Below are 25,616 nucleotides of genomic sequence, written 5' to 3' on the forward strand. Positions count from 1 at the left end.
GAGTGCTGTTCTTCCCTCTGCACACCTCAGATTCTCCCAGTGTTCTCATTTCTTACTTTCTCTGTAAGCCTTTTAGTGACTCCCACTCACAGTAACAACAATATTATTATTACTACTACTATTACTGTTACATATTATTCCAGCTAACAGTAATAAAAAATTGTTAAAAATTAACAACAACCTTTATTGAACTTGCACTATGTGGGAGGGACTGTTCTACGCACTCTCATGTACTAGTTAATTTAATCTTTATGATCACTTTACCAGGTGGATACTTTTGTATCCCTATTTTAGATAGAAGTAAAGTGAAGCACCAAGTAATAACTTAAATGACTTTTGAACAAATAAACATGTCCTCTGAGTCTCATATTCCTCATGTCAAGTACTGGGCTAAGAATATAGGATGTGTTTGGTTGAGAGCCAAAGTGGTTTTGGGCCCAACAAGGATTTTATTTTCATTGAATAAAATATGAAAATACTATTTTGCTTAAATGTGTTTTATACATCTGACTTGTGAAATAAAATTGTAGAGATGGTCTTATGTTTTTAGTAGACATTTGCTAACTATTAGATAAAAAGGGAAGGCCAGTTTGACCACTGGGAGATTAACCTGTTCTGAAAAATAGGTCTGAATGTTTACTGCTGCATGTTTGAAAGAGCATAAGAATGTTAGATTTCTAGTTTATGTTAAAATTAATTAGGCTTCTTTGGCCCATAACACTTTAATCATTATTACTTGATTGAAACAATTATATTTCTTGATTCTTAAATAGTGATTTGAATACAACCTTTACAATTTTAGAATATTCTATCATCACTGTGTTATGTGTTCAAATAACCATTTTTCAGTCTTGAAAATAAAATAAGGCCATCTTTTCTGCAAAAGAGATAAGACGTAAAATTCTTGTATCCCACCTCAGCCTGTATCCCAGTGGCTTCATACACACACCCACTTACCCTCCCACTCCCTACCTCTGTATAATTCCTACTCTTCTTTTAAGCATCCTAACAGTTTGTGTTACCTCCTTCCTTGCATCTTCTTAAGGCACCTTCCTCCCTAATAATATTTTGGTCATATCTCTGTTGATGGCTCAAAACTGAAGGTTGTACAGTGATTATCTGATTGTGTGTCTTCCTACTGTATTTTGAGTTCCTTTAGAGCTGCGACCTGCTGCCTTCATCTTTATATCCACAGAGCTACCCTGTACACATTTCATAATGTGTGCTCAATAAATGTTTGTTGGCTTGAACTAGGTTAGCAGGATAGGAAGATGTAGGGACATGGATAAAGTTGAAAACTAATATAACATTTATATGAGCCATAGTGAAAAATTCCTCCCAGAATGTATAGGCATGCAGATTTTAGAAACAGCATTAGTACAGAAAATAAAATAATTTCCCTTTCATATCTACTAGCAAGATATTAATGATGAAAAGGCTTTCAGTCACCTAAAATCTGAGTTAAAGGAGCCATTAAAGGATTCTGAATTCAGTTCCTTGAAAACCCAAGATAAGAGCTGTGAAGAAGATCCAAAGTGGTCCATCCCAGAGCTAAAGGATCTGAAGGAAGAAAATGAGGTAGGAGAAGAAAAGAGGTTTTTGAAAACGTAATTCGTATACTTAATTCGTAAGTGAAGGGACGGGAATAAAATCTCTCTTTAAATTCTACTTTCACTGCTACCAGAACATCTTTCACAGATGAATTACATCTTCTCTTCTACAGTCACCAATGCCAGAGTTGAAACAGCATAGCCTTGATCACAAAAAAGGAAAGGCATTATTCAGCTCTGATGTGTTAGTTTCTATCTCGTTGCTTCGGGCAGTCTTCAAGAATTATGCGGTGATCATAAAACAGTACTGAGATACAATATCAGGAGAACCCAACAAGAAAAGTGTTGACAGCTTTTTCAGAGGATGTATTTTATTTTTATTTTAACCTAACGTTTATGTACACATAGCTTAGAGTGCCCCGTAACCCTTTCCTCTACATTTTGTATTTCACAGAGCAACCATTTTCATCTATTTAGCTGCTACTTCTGGGATTTACCTCTGTTCTTTCATTAAATAACATGCTTACATTGTTATTTCCTGAGTTTTCATTTTTACATCCCTCTGGGAAAGAGGAAGATTTATTTCTCTTTCATCCCTTTGCCCCCTGGTTCCCCATCTTACTAATGTCGTTGTACCACCCTTTCCTTTAGATCACCATTCAGTATTTACATTATTATGACCATAAATACTATTGACAGCCAAGTAGTATGCTGTGGCAACTTTTCCCTTCCTGAATGACTTTGTTTTCTCGAGTGTTAGTTTTTCTTTCTTTTTAAATCATCGGAGAGTAAAGTGACTTTCTTCTGGTGCATTGTTCTGTCAGCTTTAATATATGCATAGATTTGTGTCACCGTTGTCGTAATCAGGATGCAGGATGGCTCCATCCCCTAAAAAACCACCCTGGTGCTACCCCTCTGTGCACAGTCTTCCTCCATCCTCAACTCTTAGCAACCATTGATTTGTTTTCCATCGCTGCAGATGTCCCTTTTCAGGAGTGCCCTGGAAAGTGGAGTCATAGAGCATGTGTATAACTTTTTGAGACTAGCTTCTTTCAGTCAGCGTAATACCTTTGGGATTCATCCAAATTGTTGCCTATGTCAGTAGGCTCTTCCTTTTGATGGATGAGTTGTAGTTTATTGTATGGATGTACCTTAATTTGTATATCCGTTCTCACTCATTGAAGGATACTTGGGTTGTTTCCAGTTTTGAGTAATTATGAATTAGAAACTCTTTAAATATTCATGTACAGATTTCGGTGTAAAGGTAATCAGGAGTAATGTGGTAAGTGCATGCCAAACTGTTCTAGTTGTTTCTTATCCTGCCAGCACTAGGTATTATCAGTAATTTTTATTTTTAGCCATTCAAATAAATACGTAGTAGTGTGACAGTATGATTTTAACTTGCATTTCCCTAATGCCTGTTATTGAACATCTTTTTGTGTGCTTACTTGCCATCCATATACATACTTCTTTGCAAAATGTCCAAGTCTTTTGCCCGTGTTTTGGTTGGGTGGTTTGTTTTCTTGCTAGTAGATTTTGAGAGTGCTTTAAATATTCTGAATACTAGTGCTTTGTCAGATATATGATTTTCAAATGTATTCTACTTGTAGCATGTCTTACATTCTCTTAATAGTGTTTTTCAAACCACAGAAGTTTTAATTTTGAGAAATTCCGGTTTATCTTTTTTTTTTTTTAATGTACAGTGTTTTCAGTGTCAAGACATCCTAAGTTAATTTTAGTATAAGGTGTGAGGTTTAGGTCAGTGTTAATTTTGTTGCATATGGGCGTCCAATTGTTTTAGCATCATTTTTGAAAAAACAATGCTTTCTCCATTGAATAGCCTTTGCAGATTTGCCAAAAATCAATTGTCTACATTTGTGTGTGTCTGTGCTCCATTGACCTACCTGTTTCTTCAACAATACTACACTGTCTTGATTACGGTAGCTTTATAATACCTCTTAAAATCAGGTAGTATGATTCCTCCTACTTTATTCTTCTTTTTCAAACTTGTTTTTAATCTTTTTTCTTCCATGACTTTATTTAAATTCAAATTAGTTAACATAATGTAGTATTAGTTTCAGGAGTAGATTTAGTGATTCATCACTTACATATAATACCCAGTGCTCATCACAACACGTGCCCTCCTTTTTTTTTTTTTTCCTTAAAGATTTTATTTATTTATTTGTCAGAGAGCGCGAGAGAGAGAGAGCACACAAGCAGGGGGAGCGGCAGGCAGAGGAAGAAGCAGGCTCCCTGCCGATCAAGGGGCCCGATGTGGGACTCTGGGATCATGACCTGAGTTGAAGGCAGACGCTTAACCGACTGAGCCACCCAGGCATCCCAACAAGTGCCCTCCTTAATACCCATCACCCACTTAGCCCATCCCCTCACCCACCTCCCCTCTAGCAACCTTCAGTTTGTTCTCTATAGTTTAGAGTCTCTTATGGTTGGCCTCCCCTCTGTTTTTATCCTATTTTCTTTTTCCTTCCCATCTTCTATGTCCTTCTATGTTTTATTTCTTAAATTCCACATGTGAGTGAAATAATATGGTATTTGTCTTTCTCTGATTATTTCACTTGGCATAATATACTCTGGTTCCATCCATGTCATTGCAAATGGCAAGATTTCATTCTTCTTGATGGCTGAATAATATTCCTCTGTGTGTGTGTGTGTATGCACATACCACATCTTCATTCATCAGTCAGTGGACATTTGGGCTCTTTCCAAAATTTGGCTTTGTTGATAGTGCTGCTATAAACATTGGGGTGCATGTGCTCCTTTGAATCACAATGTATCTATCCTTGGATAAATACCTAGTAGTTCAGTTGCTGGATCATAGGGTTGTTCTATTTTTAACTTTTTGAGGAACCTCCATGCTATGGGCCAGGGTGGTGTTACCAGTTTGCATTTCCACCAATATTGCAAAAGGGTTCCTCTTTCTTTGCATCCTCACCAACATCTGTTGTTTCCTGAATTGTTAATTTAAGCCATTCTGACAGATATAAGGTGGTTTTGATTTGTATTTCCCTGATGATGAGTGATATTGAACATCTTTTCATGTGTCTGTTAACCATTTGTATGTCTTTTTTGGAGAAATGTCTGTTCATGTCTTCTGCCCATTTATTAACTGGATTATTTATTTTTTAGGTGTTGAACTTGATAAGTTCTTTATAGATTTTGGATACTAGCCCTTTATCTGATATGTCATTTGCAAATATCTGCTCCCATCCCATTTTGTTGACTGTTCCGTTTGCTGTGCAAGAGCATTTTTTTACCTCGATGAAGTCCCAGTAGTTCATTTTTGCCTTTGTTTCCCTTGCCTTTGGAGATGTGTCTAGCCAGAATTTGCTGTGGCCAAGGTCACAGAGGTTGCTGCTGGGTTCTCCTCTAGGATTTTGATGGATTCCTGTGTCACATTGAGGTCTTTCCTCCATTTTGAGTCTATTTTTGTGTATGGTGTAAGGAAAGGGTCCAGTTTCGTTCTTATGTATGTGGTGGTCCAGTTTTCCCAATGTCCAGTTTTCCCAACACCATTTGTTGAAGAGACTGTCTTTTTTCCATTGGATATTCTTTCTTGCTTTGTCAAAGATGAATTGACCATAGAGTTGAGGGTCCATTTCTGGGTTGTCTGTTCTGTTCCATTGATCCACATGTCTGTTTTTGTGCCAGTACCATACCATCTTGATGGTTACAGCTTGGTAATAGAGATTAAAGTCCAGAATTGTGATGCCACCAGCTTCAGTTTTCTTTTTTAACATTCCTTTGGCTATTTGGGGTCTTTTCTGGTACCATACAAATTTTAGGATTATTTTTTCTAGCTCTGTGAAAAAAGTTGATGGTATTTTGATAGGGATTGCATTGAATGTATAGATTGCTCTGGGTAGCATAGACATTTTAACAATATTTGTTTTTCCATGAGCATGGGAAATTTTTCCATTTCTTTGTGTCTTAATCTCTTTCATGAGTGCTCTGTAGTTTTCAGAGTATGGATTCTTTGCCTCTTTGGTTAGGTTTATTCCTAGGTATCTTAAGGTTTTTGGTGCAATTGTAAATGGGATCAATTCCTTAATTTCACTTTCTTCTGTCTCGTTGTTAGTGTATGGAAATGCAGCTGATTTCTGTGCTTTGATTTTGTATCCTGCCATTTTGGTGAGTTCCTGTATGAGTTCTAGCAATTTTGGGGTGGAGTCTTTTGGGTTTTTCACATATAGTATGAGTGAGAGTTTCACTTCTTTGCCGATTCGGGTGCCTTTTATTTCTTTTTGTTGTCTGATTGCTGAGGCTAGGACTTCTAGTACTATGTTGAACAGCAGTGGTGATAGTGGACATCCCTGCTGTGTACCTGACCTTAGGGGAAAAGCTCTCAGTTTTTCCCCATTGAGAATGATATTCGCTGTGGGCTTTTAATAGATGACTTTTACGATATTGAGGTATGTTCCATCTATCCATGCACTGTGGAGAGTTTTAATCAAGAAAGGATGCTGTACTTTGTCAAATGCTTTCTCTGCATCTATTGAGAAGATCTTATGGTTCTTGTCCTTTCTTTTATTAATGCAGGGTGTCACATTGATTGATTTGCAGTTGTTGAACCACCCGTGCAGCCCAGGAATAAATCCCACTTGGTCTTGGTGAATAATAATCCTTTTAATGTACTGTTGGATGCTATTGGCTAGTATCTTGGTGAGAATTTTTGTATCCATGTTCATCAGGGATATTGGTCTGTAATTGTCCTTTTTGGTGGGGTCTTTGGTTTTGGAATCAAGGTAATGCTGGCTTTATAAAAAGAGTTTGGAAGTTTTTCTTCCATTTTGATTCTTTTTAAAACCGCCTCAGAAGGATAGGTATTAATTCTTCTTTAAATGTTTGGTAGAATTCCCCTGGAAAGTCATCTGTCCCTGGCTCTTGTTGGGAGATTTTTTGATTACTGCTTCAATTTCCTTGGTAGTTATGGGTCTGTATGGGTTTCCTGTTTCTTCCTGTTTCAGTTTTGGTAGTTTATACATTTCCAGGAATCATCCATTTCTTCCAGATTTTCTAATTTGTTGGCACACAGTTGGTCATAATATGTTCTTATAATTGTTTGTATTTCTTCAGTGTTGGTTGTGATCTCTCATCTTTCATTCATGATTTTATTTGGGTCCTTTCTGTTTTCTTTTTGGTAAGTCTGGCAATGGGCTTATCGATCTTACTGATGCCTTCAAAGAATCGGCTCCTAGTTTCATGGATCCATTCTACTGTTCTTTTGGTTTCTATTTCATTGATTTCTGCTCTAATCTTTATTAATTCTCTTCTCCTGCTGGGTTTAGGCTTTATTTGCTGTTCTTTCTCCAGCTCCTTTAGGTGTAAGGTTAGGTTGTGTATTTGAGACCTTTCTTGTTTCTTGAGAAAAGCTTGTATTGCTATGTATTTCCCTCTTAGGACTGCCTTTGCTGCGTCCCAAAGATTTTGAACACTTGTGTTTTCATTTTCATTTGTTTCCATGAATTTTTTAATTCTTCTTTAATTTCCTGGCTGATCCATTCATTCTTTAGTAGGATGCTCTTTAGCCTCCATGGATTTGCGTTCTTTCCAAATTTCCTCTTGTGGTTGAGTTCCAGTTTCAAGGCATTGTGGTCTGAAAATATGCATGGAATGATCCCAGTCTTCTGGTCCCAGTTGAGACCTGATTTGTAACCCAGTATGTGATCTATTCCAGAGAATGTTCCATGTGCACTCGAGAAGAATGTGTATTCTGTTGCTTCAGGATGAATGTTCTGAATATATCTGTTAAGTCCATCTCGTCCAATGTGTCATTCAAAGCCATTGTTTCCTTGTTGATCTGCTTAGATGATCTGTCCATTGCAGTGACTGGGGTGTTAAAGTCCTCTACTATTATTGTATTATTATTGATTTGTTTATTTGATTTTGTTATTAAGTGGCTTATATAATTGGCTGCTCCCATGTTAGGGGCATAAATATTTGCACTTGTTAGATCTTCCTGTTGGATAGACCCTATTATGGTAGTGTCCTTCCTCATCTATTATAGTCTTTGTTTTAAAATCTAATTTGTCTGAAACAAGGATTGCTACCCCAGCTTTCTTTCGATGTCCATTAGCATGATAAATTGTTCTCCACCCCCTCACTTTCAATCGGGTCTAAAATGAGTCTCTTGCAGGCAGTATATGGATGGGTCTTGCTTTTTTATCCATTCTGATACCCTGTGTCTTTTGATGGGGGCATTTAACCCATTTACAATCAGAATAACTATTGAAAGATATGAATTTAGTGCCATTGTATTACCTGTTAAGTCCCTGTTTCTGTATATTGTCTCTGTTCCTTTCTGGTCCATGGTAATTTTGGGCTCTCTCTCTTTGTTTACAGGATCCCTTTTAATATTTCTTGTAGGGCTGCTTTGGTGATCACAAATTATTTTAGTTTTGTTTGTCCTGGAAGCTTCTTATTTGTTCTTCCGTTTTGAATGACATTCTTGCTGGATGAAGTATTCTTGGCTGCATATTTTTCTCATTTAGCACCCTGAATATATCATGCAGTACTTTCTGACCTGCCAGGTCTCTGTGGGAAGGTCTTCTGCAGTTTAACGTTTCTATCCTTGTAGGTTAAGGACCTCTTGCCCCAAGCTGCTTGCAGGAATTTCTCTTTGTCTCTGAGATTTTCAAGTTTCATTATTATATGTTGGGGTGTTGACCTATTTTTATTAATTTTGAGGGGGGTTCTCTGTGCCTCCTAGACCCAGATGCCTATTTCCTTCCCCAGGTTCTCCACTGTAATTTGCTCTGATATACCTTCTGCCCCTCTCTCTCTTCTTCCTCTTCTTCTGGGATTCCAGTTATTCTGATGTTGTTTCTCTTTATGGTATCACTTATCTCTCGAATTCTCTCTTCATGATCTAGTAGTTGTTTATCTCTCTTTTTCTCAGCTGCTTTATTCTCCATCATTTTGTGTTCTATATCACTAATTCTCTCTTCTGCCCCATTTATCCTAGTAGTTAAAGCCTCCATTTTTATTGCATCTCATTAATAGCCTTTTTAAATTTCAAGTTGATTAGATTTTAGTTCTTTTATTTCTTCAGAAAGGAATTCTGTAGTGTCTTCTATGCTTTTTTCAAGCCCAGCTAGTATCTTTATAATCATTATTCTGAACTCTGATTCCAACATCTGACTTGTATCCATACTGATTAGGTCCCTGGCAGTCAGTACTGCCTCTTGTTCTCTTTTTTGAGGTGAGTTTTTCCATCTTGTCATTTTTGCAGAAAGTGGTGGTTTTATATTTGTAGAGTTGTAGCTGTTCTTTTCTTAGATCTCCGATTGAGTTCACAGGTGTTCAGAATGATTTGATAGCTATCTAGCTGAATTTCTGGGACCAGACATAACTAAGGTCTCTTACTCCTCTGCCATCTTGGATTCTCCTACTCATACTTGTTTTTATTTTTTTATTTTTTGATTTATTTTTTTAAAAGATTTTATTTATTTGTTTGACAGAGAGGGACAGCCAGCGAGAGAGGAACACAAGCAGGGGGAATGGGAGAGGAAGAAGCAGGCTCCCAGCAGAGAAGCCCGATGCAGGGCTCGATCCCAGAACGCCGGGATCATGCCCTGAGCCGAAGGCAGACGCTCAACGACTGAGCCACCCAGGCGCCCCCATACTTGTTTTTAATATTGAAGTTCCTTTGAATCAGCTTATATCTGAGATTTTGATGGAATTAGTTTATGTCTATAGATAAACTTGGGGAGAAGTAACATCTTTAATCTGTGAACACAGCATATTTCTCTCTTTAGGTTTTCTTTTATACTATCGTTAGGGTGTTATAATTTTCAGTATATGGGATATATTTTGTTAACTTTAATACTTAAATATGTCACTTATTTTGGGAGCAATCATAAGTGATACCTTTTTGTTTCCATATCTTCATTGCTAGAATATGGAAGTTGAGTTTTGTATTTTCACCTTAATCCTGTTAACCTGCTAAATTCACTTTCTATTTTTTAGGAGGTGTTTTGTAGACTCCTTCGAGATTTTCTAGATAGATGATAATATTGTCTGTGAATTGGGACAGTTTTATTTCTTCCTTTCCAATTGGTATATCTTTATCTAGCATTTCAAATATGATGCTGAACAAGAGTTGTGAGAGAGAGTGTCTTGTTGTCCCATATCATGCATATATGGGTGTGAATGTTATTAAATGGTTTTTCTGTATATATTGATCATATTGTTTTCTTCTTTAGTCTCTTAATATGGCATATTACAGTGATTCATCAAATATTGAAGAAGACTGGCATTCTTGGAATATATCCCACTTGGTCATGGTGTATTATTCTTTTTCTGAATTGGATTCCATTTGCTAATATTTGGTAAAGATTTTTATGTCTGTTTTTATGAAGGATATTGGCTTATAGTTTTCCTGAACAGTCTTTGATGGTTTTAGTACCAGGGTAATGCTGGTCTGGAAGTGTTCCTTTCTTTTTTATTTTCTGAAAAAGATTATGTAGAGTTAGTTTTTTTAATTGACATTTTCCTGGTAACTGAAATTTCATGTGCAGTTGTAAGAAATAATACAGAGAGATCTTCTGTAATCCTTGCCTATTTCCTCCAGTGGTCACATTTTATAAAACTGTAGTATAGTATTGCAACCAGGATATTGACATAGGTAAAATCTGCCTACCTTCACATTTCTCTAGTTTTACTTATATCTATTTGTGTGTGTGTATTTAGTTTTGTGTAGTCGTAGCATATGATGGGTATCCAGCAGCACAGTCAAGATACCAAATACATCATCATGACTCAGGATCTTTTGTACTGTCCTTTAATAGCCACACCCACCATCCCTCTCTCCCCAGTCCCTAACCCCTGGCACCCACTAGCCAGTTCTACATATCTAAAATTTTGTCATTTTAAAAATGCTGTGTTGGGGTGCCTGGGTGGCACAGCAGGTAAGCATCTGCTTTCGGCTCAGGGCGTGATCCCGGCGTTAAGGGATCAAGCCCCACATCAGGCTCCTCCGCTATGAGCCTGCTTCTTCCTCTCCCACTCCCCCTGCTTGTGCTCCCTCTCTCTCTGGCTATCTCTATCTCTGTTGAATAGATAAATAAAATCTTAAAAAAATAAAAAAAATAAAATAAAAATGCTGTGTAAATGAAATCATATAGTATGTGACTTTTTGAAATTGTCATTTTTTTTGCTCAGTACATTCCTTGTAGATTCATCCAAGCTGTTGAATGAATCAGTTGTCTTTTTCCTTTTCTTGCCGAGTATCATTCCGTGGCATGTACATGTCACAGTGTTTCACCAGTAGCCCTTTGAAGAACATTTGGGTTGTTTCCAAGTTTAGCTATTACGAAACTATCACGAACATTTGTGTACAGGTTGTTGGGTTAATGTAAGTTCTCTGGAACAATTATTCAGAGAATATATTATTTAATTATAGTTGGGTGGTATGTGGAAATTACATGTTTGTTTGATAAGAAACTGCTATTCTGTTCTCCAGAGTGACTGTACCACTTTACATTCCCTCCAGCCATGTGTTGAGTAATCCAATTTCTCTACATCTTTACCAGCATTTGGTGTTGTCACTAATTTTTAGCCATTCTGTTGATATGCAGTGCTATTTCATTTTGCTTTTAGTTGGCATTTCCCTAATGGCTAATGATGTTGAACATCTTTTCATGTGCTTATTTGCCATCTGTATGTCATCCTTTGTGATAAGTATTGTCTTTTTCCCTTTTCCTAATTCAATTTTTGATACTTTTATTGTCCAATTATTAGAGTTTTTTATATTCTGGATCCTACTCCTTTATTAGATATGTGGTTTGCAGATATTTTCTTCTAGTTTGTATCTTTTTGTCTCTTTACATGGGCTTTTGCAGAGAAAACATTTTTTTTAAGATCTTATTTATTTATTTGACAGAGAGGCAGCGAGAGAGGGAACACAAGCAGGGGGAGTGGGAGAGGGAGAAGCAGGCTCCCCACTGAGCAGGGAACCCGATGCGGGTTTTGATCCCAGGACCCTGGAATCATGACCTGAGCTGAAGGCAGACGCTTAACCTAGTAAGCCACCCAGGTGCCCCCAGGAGAAAACATTTATAATATTGATATGGTCCATTTTATCACATTTTCTGTTTTGCAGGTTTTTAATTTTAATTGTAATATGTTTGACATAACATGTTATATTAGTTTCAGGTGTACAATATAGTGATTCAGCAGTTCTATACATTACTCAGTGCCCATCGTGATAAGTGTACCCTTTAATCCCCATCACCTTTTTCACCCATCCCCCCACCCACTGGTAACCATCAGTTCTCTGTAGTTAAGTCTGTTTCTTGGTTCGCTTCTCTCCCCCTTTTATTTCCCCTTTGCTCATTTGTTTTGTTTCTCAAATTCCACATATGAGTGAAATCATATGGTGTATGTCTTTTTCCTGCTGACTTATTTCACTTTGCATAATACTCTCTGGCTCATCCACATCATTGCAAATGGCAAGATTTCATTCTTTTTTGTGGCTGAGTAATATTCTGTTGTGTATATATCCCACATCTTCTTTAGCCATTCATCTATTGATGGACCCTTGGGCTGCTTCTATAATTTGGCTGTTGTAAGTAATGCTGCAATAAATATAGGGGTGTATATATCCTTTTGAATTAGTATTTTTGAGTAAAAACCCAGTAGTGAGATTACTGGATCATAGGGTAGTTGCATTTTTAACTTTTTGAGGAACATTCATACTGTCTTCCACAGGGGCTGTACCAGTTTGCATTCCCACCAACAGTGCACGAGGGTTCCCTTTTCTCCACAATCTCTCCAACACTAGTTTCTTGTGTTTTTGATTTTAGCCATTCTGACAGGTGTGCAGTGGTATCTCATGGTGGTTTTGATTTGCATTTCCCTGATGATGAGTGATGTCGAGCATCTTTTCATGTGTCTGTTGGCCATCTGTATGTTTTCTTTGGAGAAATGTCTGTTCATGTCTTCTGCCCATTTTTTAAATTGGATTATTTGTTTTTTGGGTGTTGAGTTGTATAAGTTCTTTATGTATTGTGGATACTAACCCTTTATCAGATATCATTTGCATATGTCTTCTCCTATTCAGTATGTTGCCTTTTAGTTTTGTAGATTGTTTCTTTTGCTTTTTAAAAGAAGCTTTTCATTTTGATGAAGTCCCAATAGTTTATTTTTGCTTTTGTTTACTTTGCCTCAGGAGACATATCTAGAAAAAAGTTGCTATGCCCAGTGTCAGAGAAATTACTGTCTCTTCTCTCTTCTAGAATTTTTATTTTTATTTTGTTGTTTTTTTTAAAGGATTTTATGTATTCATTTGACAGAGCACAAGCAAGAGGAGTGGCAGACATGGGGAGAGCCCCACTGAGCAGGGAGCCCGATGTGGGGCTTGATCTCAGGACCCTGGGGTCATGACCTGAGTCAAAGGCAGATGATTAACCCCCTGAGCCACCCAGGCACCCCTCTTCTAGAATTTTTATAGTTTTAGGTCTCACATTTAGGTCTTTAATCCATTTGGAATTTATTTTTGTATATGGTGTAAGAAAGTGGTCCATTTTCATTCTTTTGCATGTAGCTATCCAATTTTTCCAACACCATTTGTTGAAGAGGCTTTTTCCCATTGCATATTCATTCCTCCTTTGTTGGAGATTAACTGGCCATATAAATATGGGTTTATTTCTGGGCTTCCTGTTCTATTCCATTGATTTATGTGCCTGTTTTGGACTGACACCATACTGTTTTGATTACCATAGCTTTGTAGTATAACTTGAAATCTGGAATTGTGATTCTTCCAGCTTCATTTTTCTTTTTATCAGATTTTCTTTTGATGGATTATGATTTTGATATCAAGACTTGAGAGCTCTCTACCTAGCTTAAAAATCTATCCATTTGGGGTTTATTATTTTTACTATTTAAAAAAAATTTTTTTAAGATTTTATTTATTTGTCAGAGAGAAAGAGAGAGAGGGCGAGCACACAAGCAGGGGGAGCGGCAGGCAGAGGGAGAAGCAGGCTCCCCGCCAAGCAGAGAGTCTGATGTGGGGCTTGATCCCAGGACCCTGGGATCCTGACCTGAGGCAAAGGCAGGAACTTAACTGACTGAGCCACCCAGGTGCCCCTCTACTTTCTTAAGATGGAAACCTAGATTATTGATTTGAAAACTTCCTTTTTTTCTAATATAAGCATTTCATGCTTTGACCTTCTGTGTACCACTTTAGCTTCATCTCACAAGTTTGAATATATTGAATTTTCATTTTTCATAATTTCGATGAAAAATATGCAATGTTGGAATTGTTCCTTTATAATGTGTCATTTTCTTTTGCCTACGTTTAGGATGGTTTGTCTTTAGTTTTCAGGAGGTAGTTTATAATCTATTTAGACATAGATTTCTTTTTTTTTTTAAAGATTTTATTCTTACTTATTTATTTGACAGAGACACCCAGCAAGAGAGGAAACAGGCAGGGGGAGTGGGAGATGAAGAAGCAGGCTCCCAGCAGAGGAGCCCTGATATGGGGCTCGATCCCAGGGCTCCGGGATCATGCCCTGAGCCGAAGGCAGACGCTTAACGACTGAGCCACCCAGGCGCCCCTAGACATGGATTTCTAACCTCATATTTGAGGTTTGCTGAACTTTTTGAATCTGTAGGTTTATGTCTTTCATCAAATTTGTGACATTTTCAGACACTGCTTCAAATACTTTTTCTGCACTGCACTCTTTCTTTTCTCCTTCTGGGGCTCCGATGAAGCAAATGTTAAACCTTTTGGTATTGTCCTATAGGTCCTCGAGGCTCTGTTTTTGCCTTTGTTTTCTCATTTTTTTTCCTCTCTGTTGTTTGGATTGGATAATTTCTGTGGATCTCCTTTCAAGTTCATGCATTCTTTACTTTTCTCTCTGTCCTGCTATTGAAAACAGACCTAGGGGCCTTGCTATTCAATATAAAAACCTTTGCTGAATTCCCCTGTTTTTTGCTTACCCCACTCTCACCTTTACCCTCCAGAAGACCCGCTGGTTTTCCAGCAGGAAAAAGAGGTGTATCTTCCTTTGTATATGGAATAGGTTATGTATCTGGAGATCTAACTGCTTCTTATACAGACTTTCTACTTTTGCTTTTGTTTTTGTTTCCACTTTACATTTTCACTTCCAAAAACCTTGTACTAGCAGTTTCTGAGCTTTTGCAGTATCTGGTATAAATTTGGTTGCTTCTCAGTTTTTCCTGCTATAAGCTCAGAATTCTACTTTCTCAAGACTGCTTAGTAAGTTGTCATTTGTCATCTTTTCTGTATCCAGAATGTAGGTGGTATTTTCTTCTGTTCTAACAATGAGTTTGTATCTAAATCTGAATATTTTGGTGATTTTCAGGAGAGAGTATTCAGTTATGTATTCAAACTGCTGTCTTTACCTGGAGTCAGGAAAAAAATTTTAAACCTAAATTTTGAAATGTACTCATACAGCAACTGTAAATTAAAGGTTTTCTTTGTCTTCTGATACATTTTAGGATGAGATCCCCACTGGAATGCCATGCCTGGAATCAGTGACTATCGGTGATGATGTTTGGGATGAGAATTGGTTACCTTTGCAGGCTAAAATGGGAAAAGGGGGTGATGCTGCCTCCCACTTATTTACCTCAAGTCTTGGTGGAAAGAAACCATACCCATCATGTAAAGAAATGCCACAGAAGGTTAGATCCCTAGGAAAACAGCAAATCATTACTGAAAGATGGAAATGTAAATTTCCTCAAGAAATCTATACACTCTGGAATTCAAAAGGATTTATCCCATGATAATTCAGAAGAATTCATTTTTCCCCCCAAAGATGATAGTGATAGGGAGGGGAACAAGTTGAAACAGGGAAGAGTAAATCATGGACTTATTGTCCTATCTAACCTTTTAACCATTATGATTTTTGTTTTATCATTGGACTCTTAGGCCTTGGGATCTATAAATAAAGTGTTTTCACTAATTTTATTGCATTAGCTTTGTAATATAATCTCTGGGTCTCTGCATTGAGAATTTTTGCTAATATTGGGCCTTACTATATATTTAAAATGTAACTTATTTCCCACTGGTTATTAGAAGAAATATCTATAGTTAAATTCCTCCTTATTATTTATGCCATTTAAATACTAGATGATCATGAAAAATCATCTGGCCATTTTCTTCAACAGTATTGAAGAAAATGCTACAAACCAGAGCTGTATTTGGTTTTATGACATCTGTGTGTTCCAAGGAATTCAAGATATTGGATATGGACCAATAAAACAAGGGGGGAAGTCACACTGATATAGAAACTTAGTAAACACCTTTTCCTGTTTAATCAACTCTGCATACTTGCCTTTACCTTGCCCATGTTATTCTCTGTCTGGATCATGTGGCTCTGTCTCTTGATTTACGCTTGCAATTTTTCTCTATAGGATTGGTGCTTTTCTGGACCCAAAGATGTATGGGATGATTCATGGCAGCCTTCAGGCCTTATGAATGGAGTGAAAGTAGAAGTTCAAAAACAAGAGGGATTGGGTGCTCAGGAAAAAAATACTGGCACAACCAGGATTCAAAAGGTAAATGTCTAATGAATGTTATTGACAGATTCTCATGAGGAAGTGCTTTCATTTTTAGAAAGTAAAATTCTTGTTAATGATCCCTCTCTAGCATTTGGTGGAACACCTATGCACAAAATGTAGGTTGATTTTAAAATTAATTTCAATCAACTTAATTGATTTATCTCTTCAGCAGAAAATCCAAAGCTTAGAATTGGAAGATTGATAAAATCTCTATGTAAGAGATACAGAAAACAGGTATTTTCATATAATTTAGCCAAAAATATAAATCTCTATTTTTTTCCTTTTATGTTGCTGTGGCAGAAAGCGCTAATCCTGGAACAAAACCTGTTTGTCTTGGGTTTCTCAAATATATTATGAGCATCCTGAAAACAGCAGCACAATTTGTGTGAATCATGAAATCTGGCCACCAGGCCTCTGCACTTTTATTTTCATGTGTCACATTTAAAATAAAGGACTCAAAGCTGGGAGACTTGTTGAAAAGCAGATTTATGGTTATTTTGTATGAGCACATTGATAACGTATGCTGTGTTATATAGAGCATTTCTGTTCCAGAAATGGGGGTTGCTTAACAGCACAGATTTCATTTTAGGATTAACACCTCAACCCTTCAAAAAAGCCCAGTGCCCCTTAGCAGTCACACCCTTTGCCATCCTCCCATAGCCTGAGGCAACTAGTAATCTGCTTTCTGTCCCTATAGATTTGCCTATTTAGAGCATTTGATACAAATGTCGTATAATGTGTGGTCATTTGTGGTTGTGTTTCCTTTGCCGTGCAGAAGATTTTTAGTTTCATGTAGTCCCACTTGTTTATTTTTGCTTTTGTTGCTTATGCTTTTGGTTTCATATCCAATAAATGATTACCAAAACCGGTGTCCTGAAGCTTCCCCCCTATATTTTCTTCTAGGAGATTTTTCATTTCAGGTCTTATGTTTAAGTCTTTAATTCATTTTGAGTCAGTTTTTGTGTCTAGTGTAAAATAAAGGTCCAGTTTCATTCATTTGCCTGTGGATATCCAGTTTTCCCAGCATCATGTGTTGAAGAGACTGTCCTTTCCCCATCGTGTAGTCTTGGCACTGTTATCAAAGATCGGTTGACTGAATATGTGTTGTTTTTATTTTTGGGGTCTCAATTTTATTTTGGTTTGTATGTCTGCTTTGTGCTAGTCCCATAATGTTTTTATTACTGTAACTTTGTAAGTGTATTTTGAAATCAGGAAGAGCGCTCCCTCCTTTCCCCCCGTCTTTAAGACTGTTTTGGCTATTTGGGGTCCTTTGTGATTTTGTGGTTTCATATGAATTTTAGAATTGTTTTTCTGTTTTTGTAAAAAATGCCATTGACATTTTGATAGGAATTGCTTTGAACCTGTACTTCACTTTGGGTAGTATGGAAATTTTAATATTAATTCTTCCAATCCATGTGTATGAAATACCTTCCATTTATTTATGGTTTCTTCATCAATGTTATATATTTTTCAGTGTACAGATCTTTCACCTCCTATTCTTTTTGATGCTATTGTGAATGGATTGTTTTCTTAATTTCCTTTCCAAGTAATCTGTACACTCAATGTGGGGCTTGAACTCACAGCCTCCAACATCAAGAGTCACATGCCAGCCAGGCACTCCTTAATTTCCTTTTCAAGTAGTTCATTGTTAGTATATAGAAATGCAATTTTGTTTGTTGATATTTGAATATTCTCTTATTAGTCTAGCTAAAGGTTTGCAAATTTTGTTTATGGCTTCAAAAAACTAGCTCTTAGTTTCATTTTTTTTCTATTTCATTCATTTTTATTCTATTTCGTGCTTTCTGCTAACTTTGGCCTTAGTTCTTTTTTTTAATTCCTTAAGGTATAAAGTGAAGTTGTTTGTGATTCTTCTTTCTTTATGTAGGCATTTACTGCTATAAATGTTGCTGTTCATCCGCCCTCAGCTCAGGCTGTGACCGGGCTGGGGTCAGCCTCGCACTGGACCCCCGCCAGTGGGGAGCCTGCTCCTCCCTGTCCGTCTGCCCCTCCCCCCATTCATGCGCTCTCCCTCTCTTTCTCTCTCTCTCTCTCAAATAAATAAAATCTTTAAAAAAATTCCTCTTCTCATTTTGCTGTATCCCATAAATTTTGATATGCTGTTTTCATTTGTCTCAGGATATTTTCTAGTTTCTCTTTGATTTCTGTTTTGACCCTTTGGCTATTCAGGAATATGTTGTTTAATTTCCCAAGTTTCTGAGTTTAATCTTCATTTTTGATGGATATTTTCCCTGAGTGTTGAATTTTAGGGTGGCACTTTTTTCTTTCAGCCCTTTGAAGATGTCCTACCATTATGTTCTGGCTTCTGTTGAATTGCCAGCTGTCAGGTATCATTGCTCCATTGACAGTGATGTCTTTTTTCTCTGGCTTCTTTTTTTTCTGTCTTTTGCTTTAAGCTCTTTGATAATGATATATCTAGATGTAATTTCCTTTGGATTTACTTTACTTGTGGTTCACTGAGCTTATTGAATAAGAAGATTGATGCCTTTCATCAGTTTTAGAAAATTCTGGCCTATTTGTCTAATCAAATAGTGCTTTTCCCTCATTATCGCCCTCCTGCTGGCATTCCAGTTACCCATGTGCTAGCACTTTGGCTGAGTCCCACATGCCTGTTGGGCTCTTTTCTCATGTTTACATTCTTTTTTCTTTTTTTCCGCTGTGTCTCAGTTTGGAGATTTTCTATTGATTCTTCGAAAATACTAGTCCTGTCATCTGTGGGATCCATTCCGCTGCTAAACCCAGTCATTGAATTCTTAATTTCAAACATTTTTCAGTTCTAGAATGCCCATTTGATTCTTTCTTTTAAACTAAATTTGAATTCTCTGTTTAAATTGTCCACATTTTCATCAATTTTTTTCTGTCACTTCCTCTACATTCTTGGTCATGCTTAATCACGGTTATTTTAAAGTTTTTTTCAGATGATGCCAATGTCTGAATCAACTTGGGTATGTTCTTCTCCCCACCCCCATATTTGATCTTCTCTTTGATCCTGATTTTGGCATTGTTGGGTTGGGGTGGAGAAAGTGGGAAGCATATCTCATGAGTTTTTTAATTGAATATTGGATATTACGGATAAAAAATTACAGAGGCTCTGGGTAAGTTCTCTTCCTCCAAGGCAGACTGAGATGTCCTACGGCTGGCAGATACCAGCCAGTCACCTTAACACACACATTGAGGTTTGGTTTTAGGTTTTGTTAGCACTGCTGTTTTTCACTTTTGTCCTTACACCTTAGATGTGGCTGTTACTCCTAATGCAGGATCCTTTGGGGATCTCAGCTGAAACCCTAGGTGGGGCTGAGATTCCATCCTCTGTCTCCTCAGCTTTATAAGGTATAATTCATATTCCATATAGGTAGCCATTTAAAGTGCACGGTTTAATGGCTTTAGTATATTCACTAGTCCATTAGCTTATTGTGCATTCATCCCACAAGCAATTGTGTAACCTTTTCATTATTCCCCAAAGAAACCCTGCATCCCTTAGCTGACACCCTACCCCTTATCTGCCAGATACTCATCTACTTTCTGTCTCCATTGATTTACTTATTTTTTGGAACATTTCATGAAATTAGGATCAGTACAATATGGGACCTTTTTTTTTTTTTTTAAAGATTTTATTTATTTATTTGACAGAGAGAGAGACAGCCAGTGAGAGAGGGAACACAAGCAGGGGGAGTGGGAGAGGAAAAAGCAGGCTCCCAGCGGAGGAGCCTGATGGGGGTCGATCCCAGAACACCGGGATCACGCCCTGAGCCGGAGGCAGACGCCTAACGACTGTGCCACCCAGGCGCCCCAGTATGGGACCTTTTGGGTCTGGTTTCCTAACATAATATTTTCAAGGTTAATCATGCATCAGTACTTTATTTCTTTTTATGGCTGAATAATCCATTGTATGGTAGACCTCATTTTGTTCATTCATCAGCTGATGGACATTTGGGTTATTTTCAGTTTTTTTGCTATTATGAATAATGCTGTTGTGACATTCATGTACATGTTTTTATGTAGATGTGTATTACGTTTTATGAGGGTATATACCTAGGAGTGGAATTGCTGGGTCATATGGTAACTCTTTATTTAATATTTTGAGGAATTGCCAGACTTTCCTAAATAGACCTTCCCACCAGCCATATAAGAGTGTTCCAATTTGTCCACATCTTTGCCAGTACTTGTTATATCTATTTTTTTTTTAATCATAGCCATCCTAGTGGGTGTGAAGTTGTATGTTATTGTGGTTTGGGGCTGCGCTTTTGATTACATATGTTAATCATGTTTCTTGAAACCTTGTCATTTACCTCTAGTTCCATGAGGTGTATTTTCAAATAACTATGACGGAGGCAGTCACTGATAACTACAGAGAGCTAAATTTGGTAGAACAATGCTTCTCAAAGTATAATGTGCCTACACATCCCCTAAGAATCTTGTGAAAATGCAGGATCTGATTGAACAAATTTGGGATGGGGATGCAGGCTTTGCATATCTAGCGAGCTCCCAGGTGATGCTGCTGGTTGGTGAACCACACTTTGAGCAGCAAGGCTGGAGAACACTCTAAGAAAGAACCTCGATTGTCAGTTAAGTGCTCAAGTTGACTGCAGGCACTTGCTTTCAGGGTGTCATACAAATTTAAAAAGGATTCACCTTTGTTACTTTTTTTTTTTTCAGAATAAGAAGCTATTAGAATGCATCTTAAATATGTTTTAACAATGTATCTTTCTTCGAAATCATGAAGGAAAGAAAAAGAATATTGCCTTAAAAATTTGTTTCTGATTTCAATTTTTGTTGAAATCTACTGAAAATAGCAGGGCGTAGTATTAAAAAAACACTTGGTCTGCAGTCTACGGCTTAGCCTCACCACAAACTAAAAACTGCAGGTTGGCACAAGTTACCTTTTGGAGCCTCAGTTTGTCTATCTGCAAAGACCAATTTAAATAGTGATCTTTTCTGCTCCAAAAATTTATCATGTTAGTGTTTATTTACTTGGCTTTGGAGCCTTATTGAAAGAACTCACTAACGCTTAGCCTAATTCTGAGAATAAACTTGCAGGGTAACTAAAACACACATGAATTGCATAAGCCAAGTAAAAATTTGAATCTAGATCTTTGATTTCCTGAAGTAGCATATTGTGTGGCCAGTATAGCTTGTGAGTTTCATTTTTGCTGTCAAAAAAAGGCTATACACATAGCCCTTTGTATATTGCATAATAGTATAACTGCATTCATGCCAGCCGCGTTTGAAATGAGGAGGATTTTTTTGTTATGGAACAGAAAAGGAATGCCAGCTGATACTAAATGTCTACTACATATGAGCCTGAAGAACATAAAAAGCTACATTTTCTGTTTGTATAATTACTGGTTCAGTTCACTCAGGGCAGATCCTAGACTGTCGGCAGCCTAGATGGGGTAGGGCTGGCTTTGTCATATTAATGCCAGTTACCATCACAGAAGATAAATGCTAAGTTACCATAGATTGTATCTGCTTCAGCAATGACTGTACGGTAGGATATAGGATCTCATGGTTAAAATTTGATACTCCATTCACTTAAGTTCAATTTAGTCTCCATATGGGATGTTCATCTTTTTCTCTCAAACCCTGGTTCTTAATACTCCATTTTGTCTCTTCTGAAGAGCCTTCCAACCACTTTATGTTCTCCTAGTGTGGTGGTCTCTCTGCAGAATGCGGGCAACATCTCCATTCATGGCTGGCTGCAGGACACACAGTTTCTCTGAAGGCTATGAGCTTAGGGACAGGGATCCTATCTTACTGGGAAGTGGTGAGAACATGGACTGGGCTGAGTTTCCATCTCTGCTTTGTCACCTACTGGTTGACACTGGATAACTTCACCTCTTGTGAAAAGCGTTCTACTAAGTGAAAGGGCCCATAGTGAGGACGAACCCCTAAGCTAGAGCGGTCGTCCTGAGGTTTAAATGAAGAAGCACCTGCACGTAACCTGGCAGTGTGCCAGAGTGTGAGCGCTCACCACGTCCTCTCGAATTTCCTGCCACCCTTCCTTAGCTCTGTGTGGCAGCTTTCAGCACTGGGTTTGTTCATAATATGTGTCCAATAAATGTTTCTTGAATTGATGGTTGCGAAGTTAGAAAAGGACTCATTTTTTCTAGAACACAACTAGGTTCTTATAAGTAAGTAGTGTTATTAATTCTGATATGAAAAATATTTTTCTTGTCTATAACTAAGGAACCAAAACAGGGTTAATTCCCCGTTACGGTAACAGTACTTTTCATGCTTTTCCCTCCTTTTCTCATCCTGCAGCCACCACCCGTAGAGAGCTCTTTGGATCTTTCCACATTGCCCAAACTGGAGGAGTTCTACAGCTCTCTGATCCAGTCGCAGCAGTCAGCAGAAGGGAGCCAGCCCGAGCCCAGCTGCATTCAGACTCCGGCAAAGCCAGTGCAGCTGTCCACAGCAGCCCTCAGTGCAAGTCCCATGGCACTTGATTCCGCAGAAAAACACTCTGGTTCAGGTAGCTTTACATATAATCGACAAATACTGCTAAAAACTTTCCTTTATCTTTTTCAGAACATAACTTGAAAAATTGCTGACTTTAGCGTTTGTCTCAAGTACTTACTGGGTTCAGTTCACTTCTATTTTGCCACTCCTCTTTTTTTTTTTTTGCAGTTTGGTTGGGGGGAGTCAGTTTTACATACAGTAGAATTTTCCAGTTTTTAAGATAGTTCTGTGAGTTTTGACACATGTGTACAGTCTTGTAACCACCACAGTCATGACGTAGAACAGTTCCCCCGTTCTTTTCTTCCCTCTGCACTCACTCCCTCCCCTTGCTTGCTGGTTCCTGCCATGTTACTTTCTCTTTTCTAGAATTTCACGGAAAGAGAATCATGAATTATACAGTTTTTAAGTCTGACCTTTTTCACTCAGCACGATGTTTTAGAGATTCATTTACGTTGTTGCCAGTGTCAAAGTTTGTTCTTATTTATTGCTAAGTGGTAGCAGTTGTCTGGCTCTCTGTTCCTTAGATGGACAGACTTGGGCCCGTATGAATAAAGCTGTTGTGGGCATTCACACACAGCTCTTTGTGTAGACATGTTCAGTACATACCGAGGAGTGAAATTGCCGGGTCACGTGATCACATGATTAACTTTTTAAGAACTGCCAAAAAAGTTTTCCAAAGTGGCTCTTCCATTTTTTATTCACACCAGTAATGTGTGAAATCCGATTGCTCCATCGCCTTGCCAACAAATGGTATTATCAGTCTTTTAAAATTTTGCTGTCCTAGTGCATGTGTCGTGGTATCTTATTGTGGTTTATGTTTCACTGTTTGCTGGTGAGGTTGACCATCTCTTCATGTACTTTCTTTAGTGAACTCCATGTTCAAATATTTGCTCATTTTTATTGGATTATCATCTTTTCATTGATTTGTAAAAATTCTTTATTCTGGACACAAAAGTTTTGTCAGATATAAACATCTATATGTATGTGATACATATATCACAAATATTTTCATGCATGTGACTTCCTTAACATCTTTGGAAGAGCAAAAATTTTCATTTTGATGAAGTCTGATTGATTTTTTTTCTTAACATAAAGTTTGAGTTTTTTGTGTCCTGTTTAGAAATCTTTCCTAACCCAAGTAACTGTTTTGCTTTTTTTCTTTTGAAAAGTTCTATCGTTTTAGGCCTTAAAATTAGATCTGTGATCCAGTTTGTTAATTTTTGAGTTATGGTTTGTGTTAATATTATGGTGTGATATAAGGATCAATGTTTATTTTAATCGCATATAAATATCAGTTGTTCTAGCACCATTTGTTGAAAAGACTATCCTTTTTTAAACTGCCTTGATATCTTTGTCAAAAGTCAGTAGGCTGTATATGGGAGGGTCTATTTCTGGACTTCCTGTTATGTTTTAGTGGCTTATATGGCTTTATACCACTGCCTTGATTAGTGTGGCTTTATATGTCTTAAAATCATACAATTTTGTTCGTTTTCAAATTGTTTTGGGTATTTTAGATAATTTTCCATATGAATTTTAGAATTAACATAAATTTACACAAAGCCTGCTAAAATTTTTATTGGGATTTCTTTTCATACATTGTAATACTAGTTTCAGGTGTACAATATAGTGGTTCAGCAATTCCATACATCACCCAGTCCTTATCATCACAAGTGCATCCTTAATCCCCGTCACCTATTCAACCCCCACACCCCCTCTCACTTCTGATAACTACTTCTTTTTTTTTTCAAGTTTTTATTTAAATTCCAGTATAATTAACATACAGTATAATACTGGTTTCAGGTGTACAATTTAGTGATTCAGCACTTCCATACATCACCCAGTGCTCATTACAACAAGTGCACTCAATCCCCATCACATATTTTGCCCATCCCCCCACCTCCCCTCTTTTAACCATTAGTTTGTTCTCTGTAGTTGAGAGTCTATTTCTTCGTTTGCCTCTCTTTTCTCTCCCATGCTCATTTGTTTTGTTTCTCAAATTCCACATGTGGATGAAATCAAATGGTATATGTCTTTCTCCTGCAGACTTATTTCACTTTGTATAATACTCTCAAGCTCCATCCGTGTCATCACAAATGGCAAGATTTCATTCTTTTTTATGGCTGAGTAATATTCCATTGTATATATGTACCACCTCTTCTTTATCCTTTCACCAGTCCATGGATACCTGGGCTGTTTCCATAATTTGGCTGTTGCTGTTAATGCTGCTACAAACATCAGGGTGCATGTATCCTTTTGAGTTTGTATTTTTGTATTCTTTGGGTAACTACCTAGTAGTACAATTGCTGGATCAAAACATCTTCAATGTTTTGAAGAATCTCCATACTGTTTTCTAGAGTGACTGCATCAGTTTGCATTCTCACCAACAGTGCAAGAGGGTTCCCCTTTCTCCACATCCTTGCCAACACCTGTTGTTTTGTGTATTATTGATTTTAGTCATTCTGACAGGTGTGAGATGATATTGCATTGTCATTGTGATTTACATTTCCCGGATGATCAGCGATGATGAGCATCTTTTCATGTGTCTGTTGGCCATCTGTATGTCCTCTTTGGAAAAATGTCTATTTAAGTCTTCTGCCCATTTTTTATTTGGGTTATTTGTTTTTGGGGTGGTGAGTTAGTATAGCTGCTAAGTACAAGTTCTTTATATATTTTGGATACTAATCCTTTATCAGAGATGTCATTTGCAAATATCTTCTCCCACACTGTAGGTTGTCTTTTTTCTTTTTTTAAGATTTTATTTATTTATTTGACAGAGAGACAACCAGCGAGAGAGGAAACACAAGCAAGGGGAGTGGGAGAGGAAGAAGCAGGCTCCCAGTGGAGGAGCCTGATGCAGGGCTCGATCCCAGGACCCTGGGATCACACCCTGAGCCGAAGGCAGATGCTTAACAACTGAGCCACCCAGGCCCCCCTGCCTTTTAGTTTTGTTGTTTATACGTTTGCCGTGCAGAAGCTTTTTATTTTGATGAAGTGCCAATAGTTAATTTTTGCTTTTGTTTCCCTTGCCTCTGCAGACGTATCTAG

General features: G+C 37.5%; 1 protein-coding gene across 1 annotated transcript in view; it reads left to right on the plus strand.

The window, feature by feature from the left end:
• The window catches only part of TDRD5 (tudor domain containing 5), a 106,771-nt gene that overhangs the window by 79,168 nt on the left and 1,987 nt on the right, over positions 1–25,616 (plus strand). Inside the window, exons 14-17 of the mRNA XM_034667729.1 lie at positions 1,417–1,578; positions 15,033–15,215; positions 15,948–16,091; positions 22,374–22,584. Of these exons, the coding sequence (XP_034523620.1) occupies positions 1,417–1,578; positions 15,033–15,215; positions 15,948–16,091; positions 22,374–22,584 (700 nt within the window). The remainder of the gene's footprint in view (positions 1–1,416; positions 1,579–15,032; positions 15,216–15,947; positions 16,092–22,373; positions 22,585–25,616) is intronic.

The sequence above is a fragment of the Ailuropoda melanoleuca genome, chromosome 8 (assembly GCF_002007445.2).
Source record: "Ailuropoda melanoleuca isolate Jingjing chromosome 8, ASM200744v2, whole genome shotgun sequence".
Classification (NCBI taxonomy): Eukaryota; Metazoa; Chordata; class Mammalia; order Carnivora; family Ursidae; genus Ailuropoda; species Ailuropoda melanoleuca.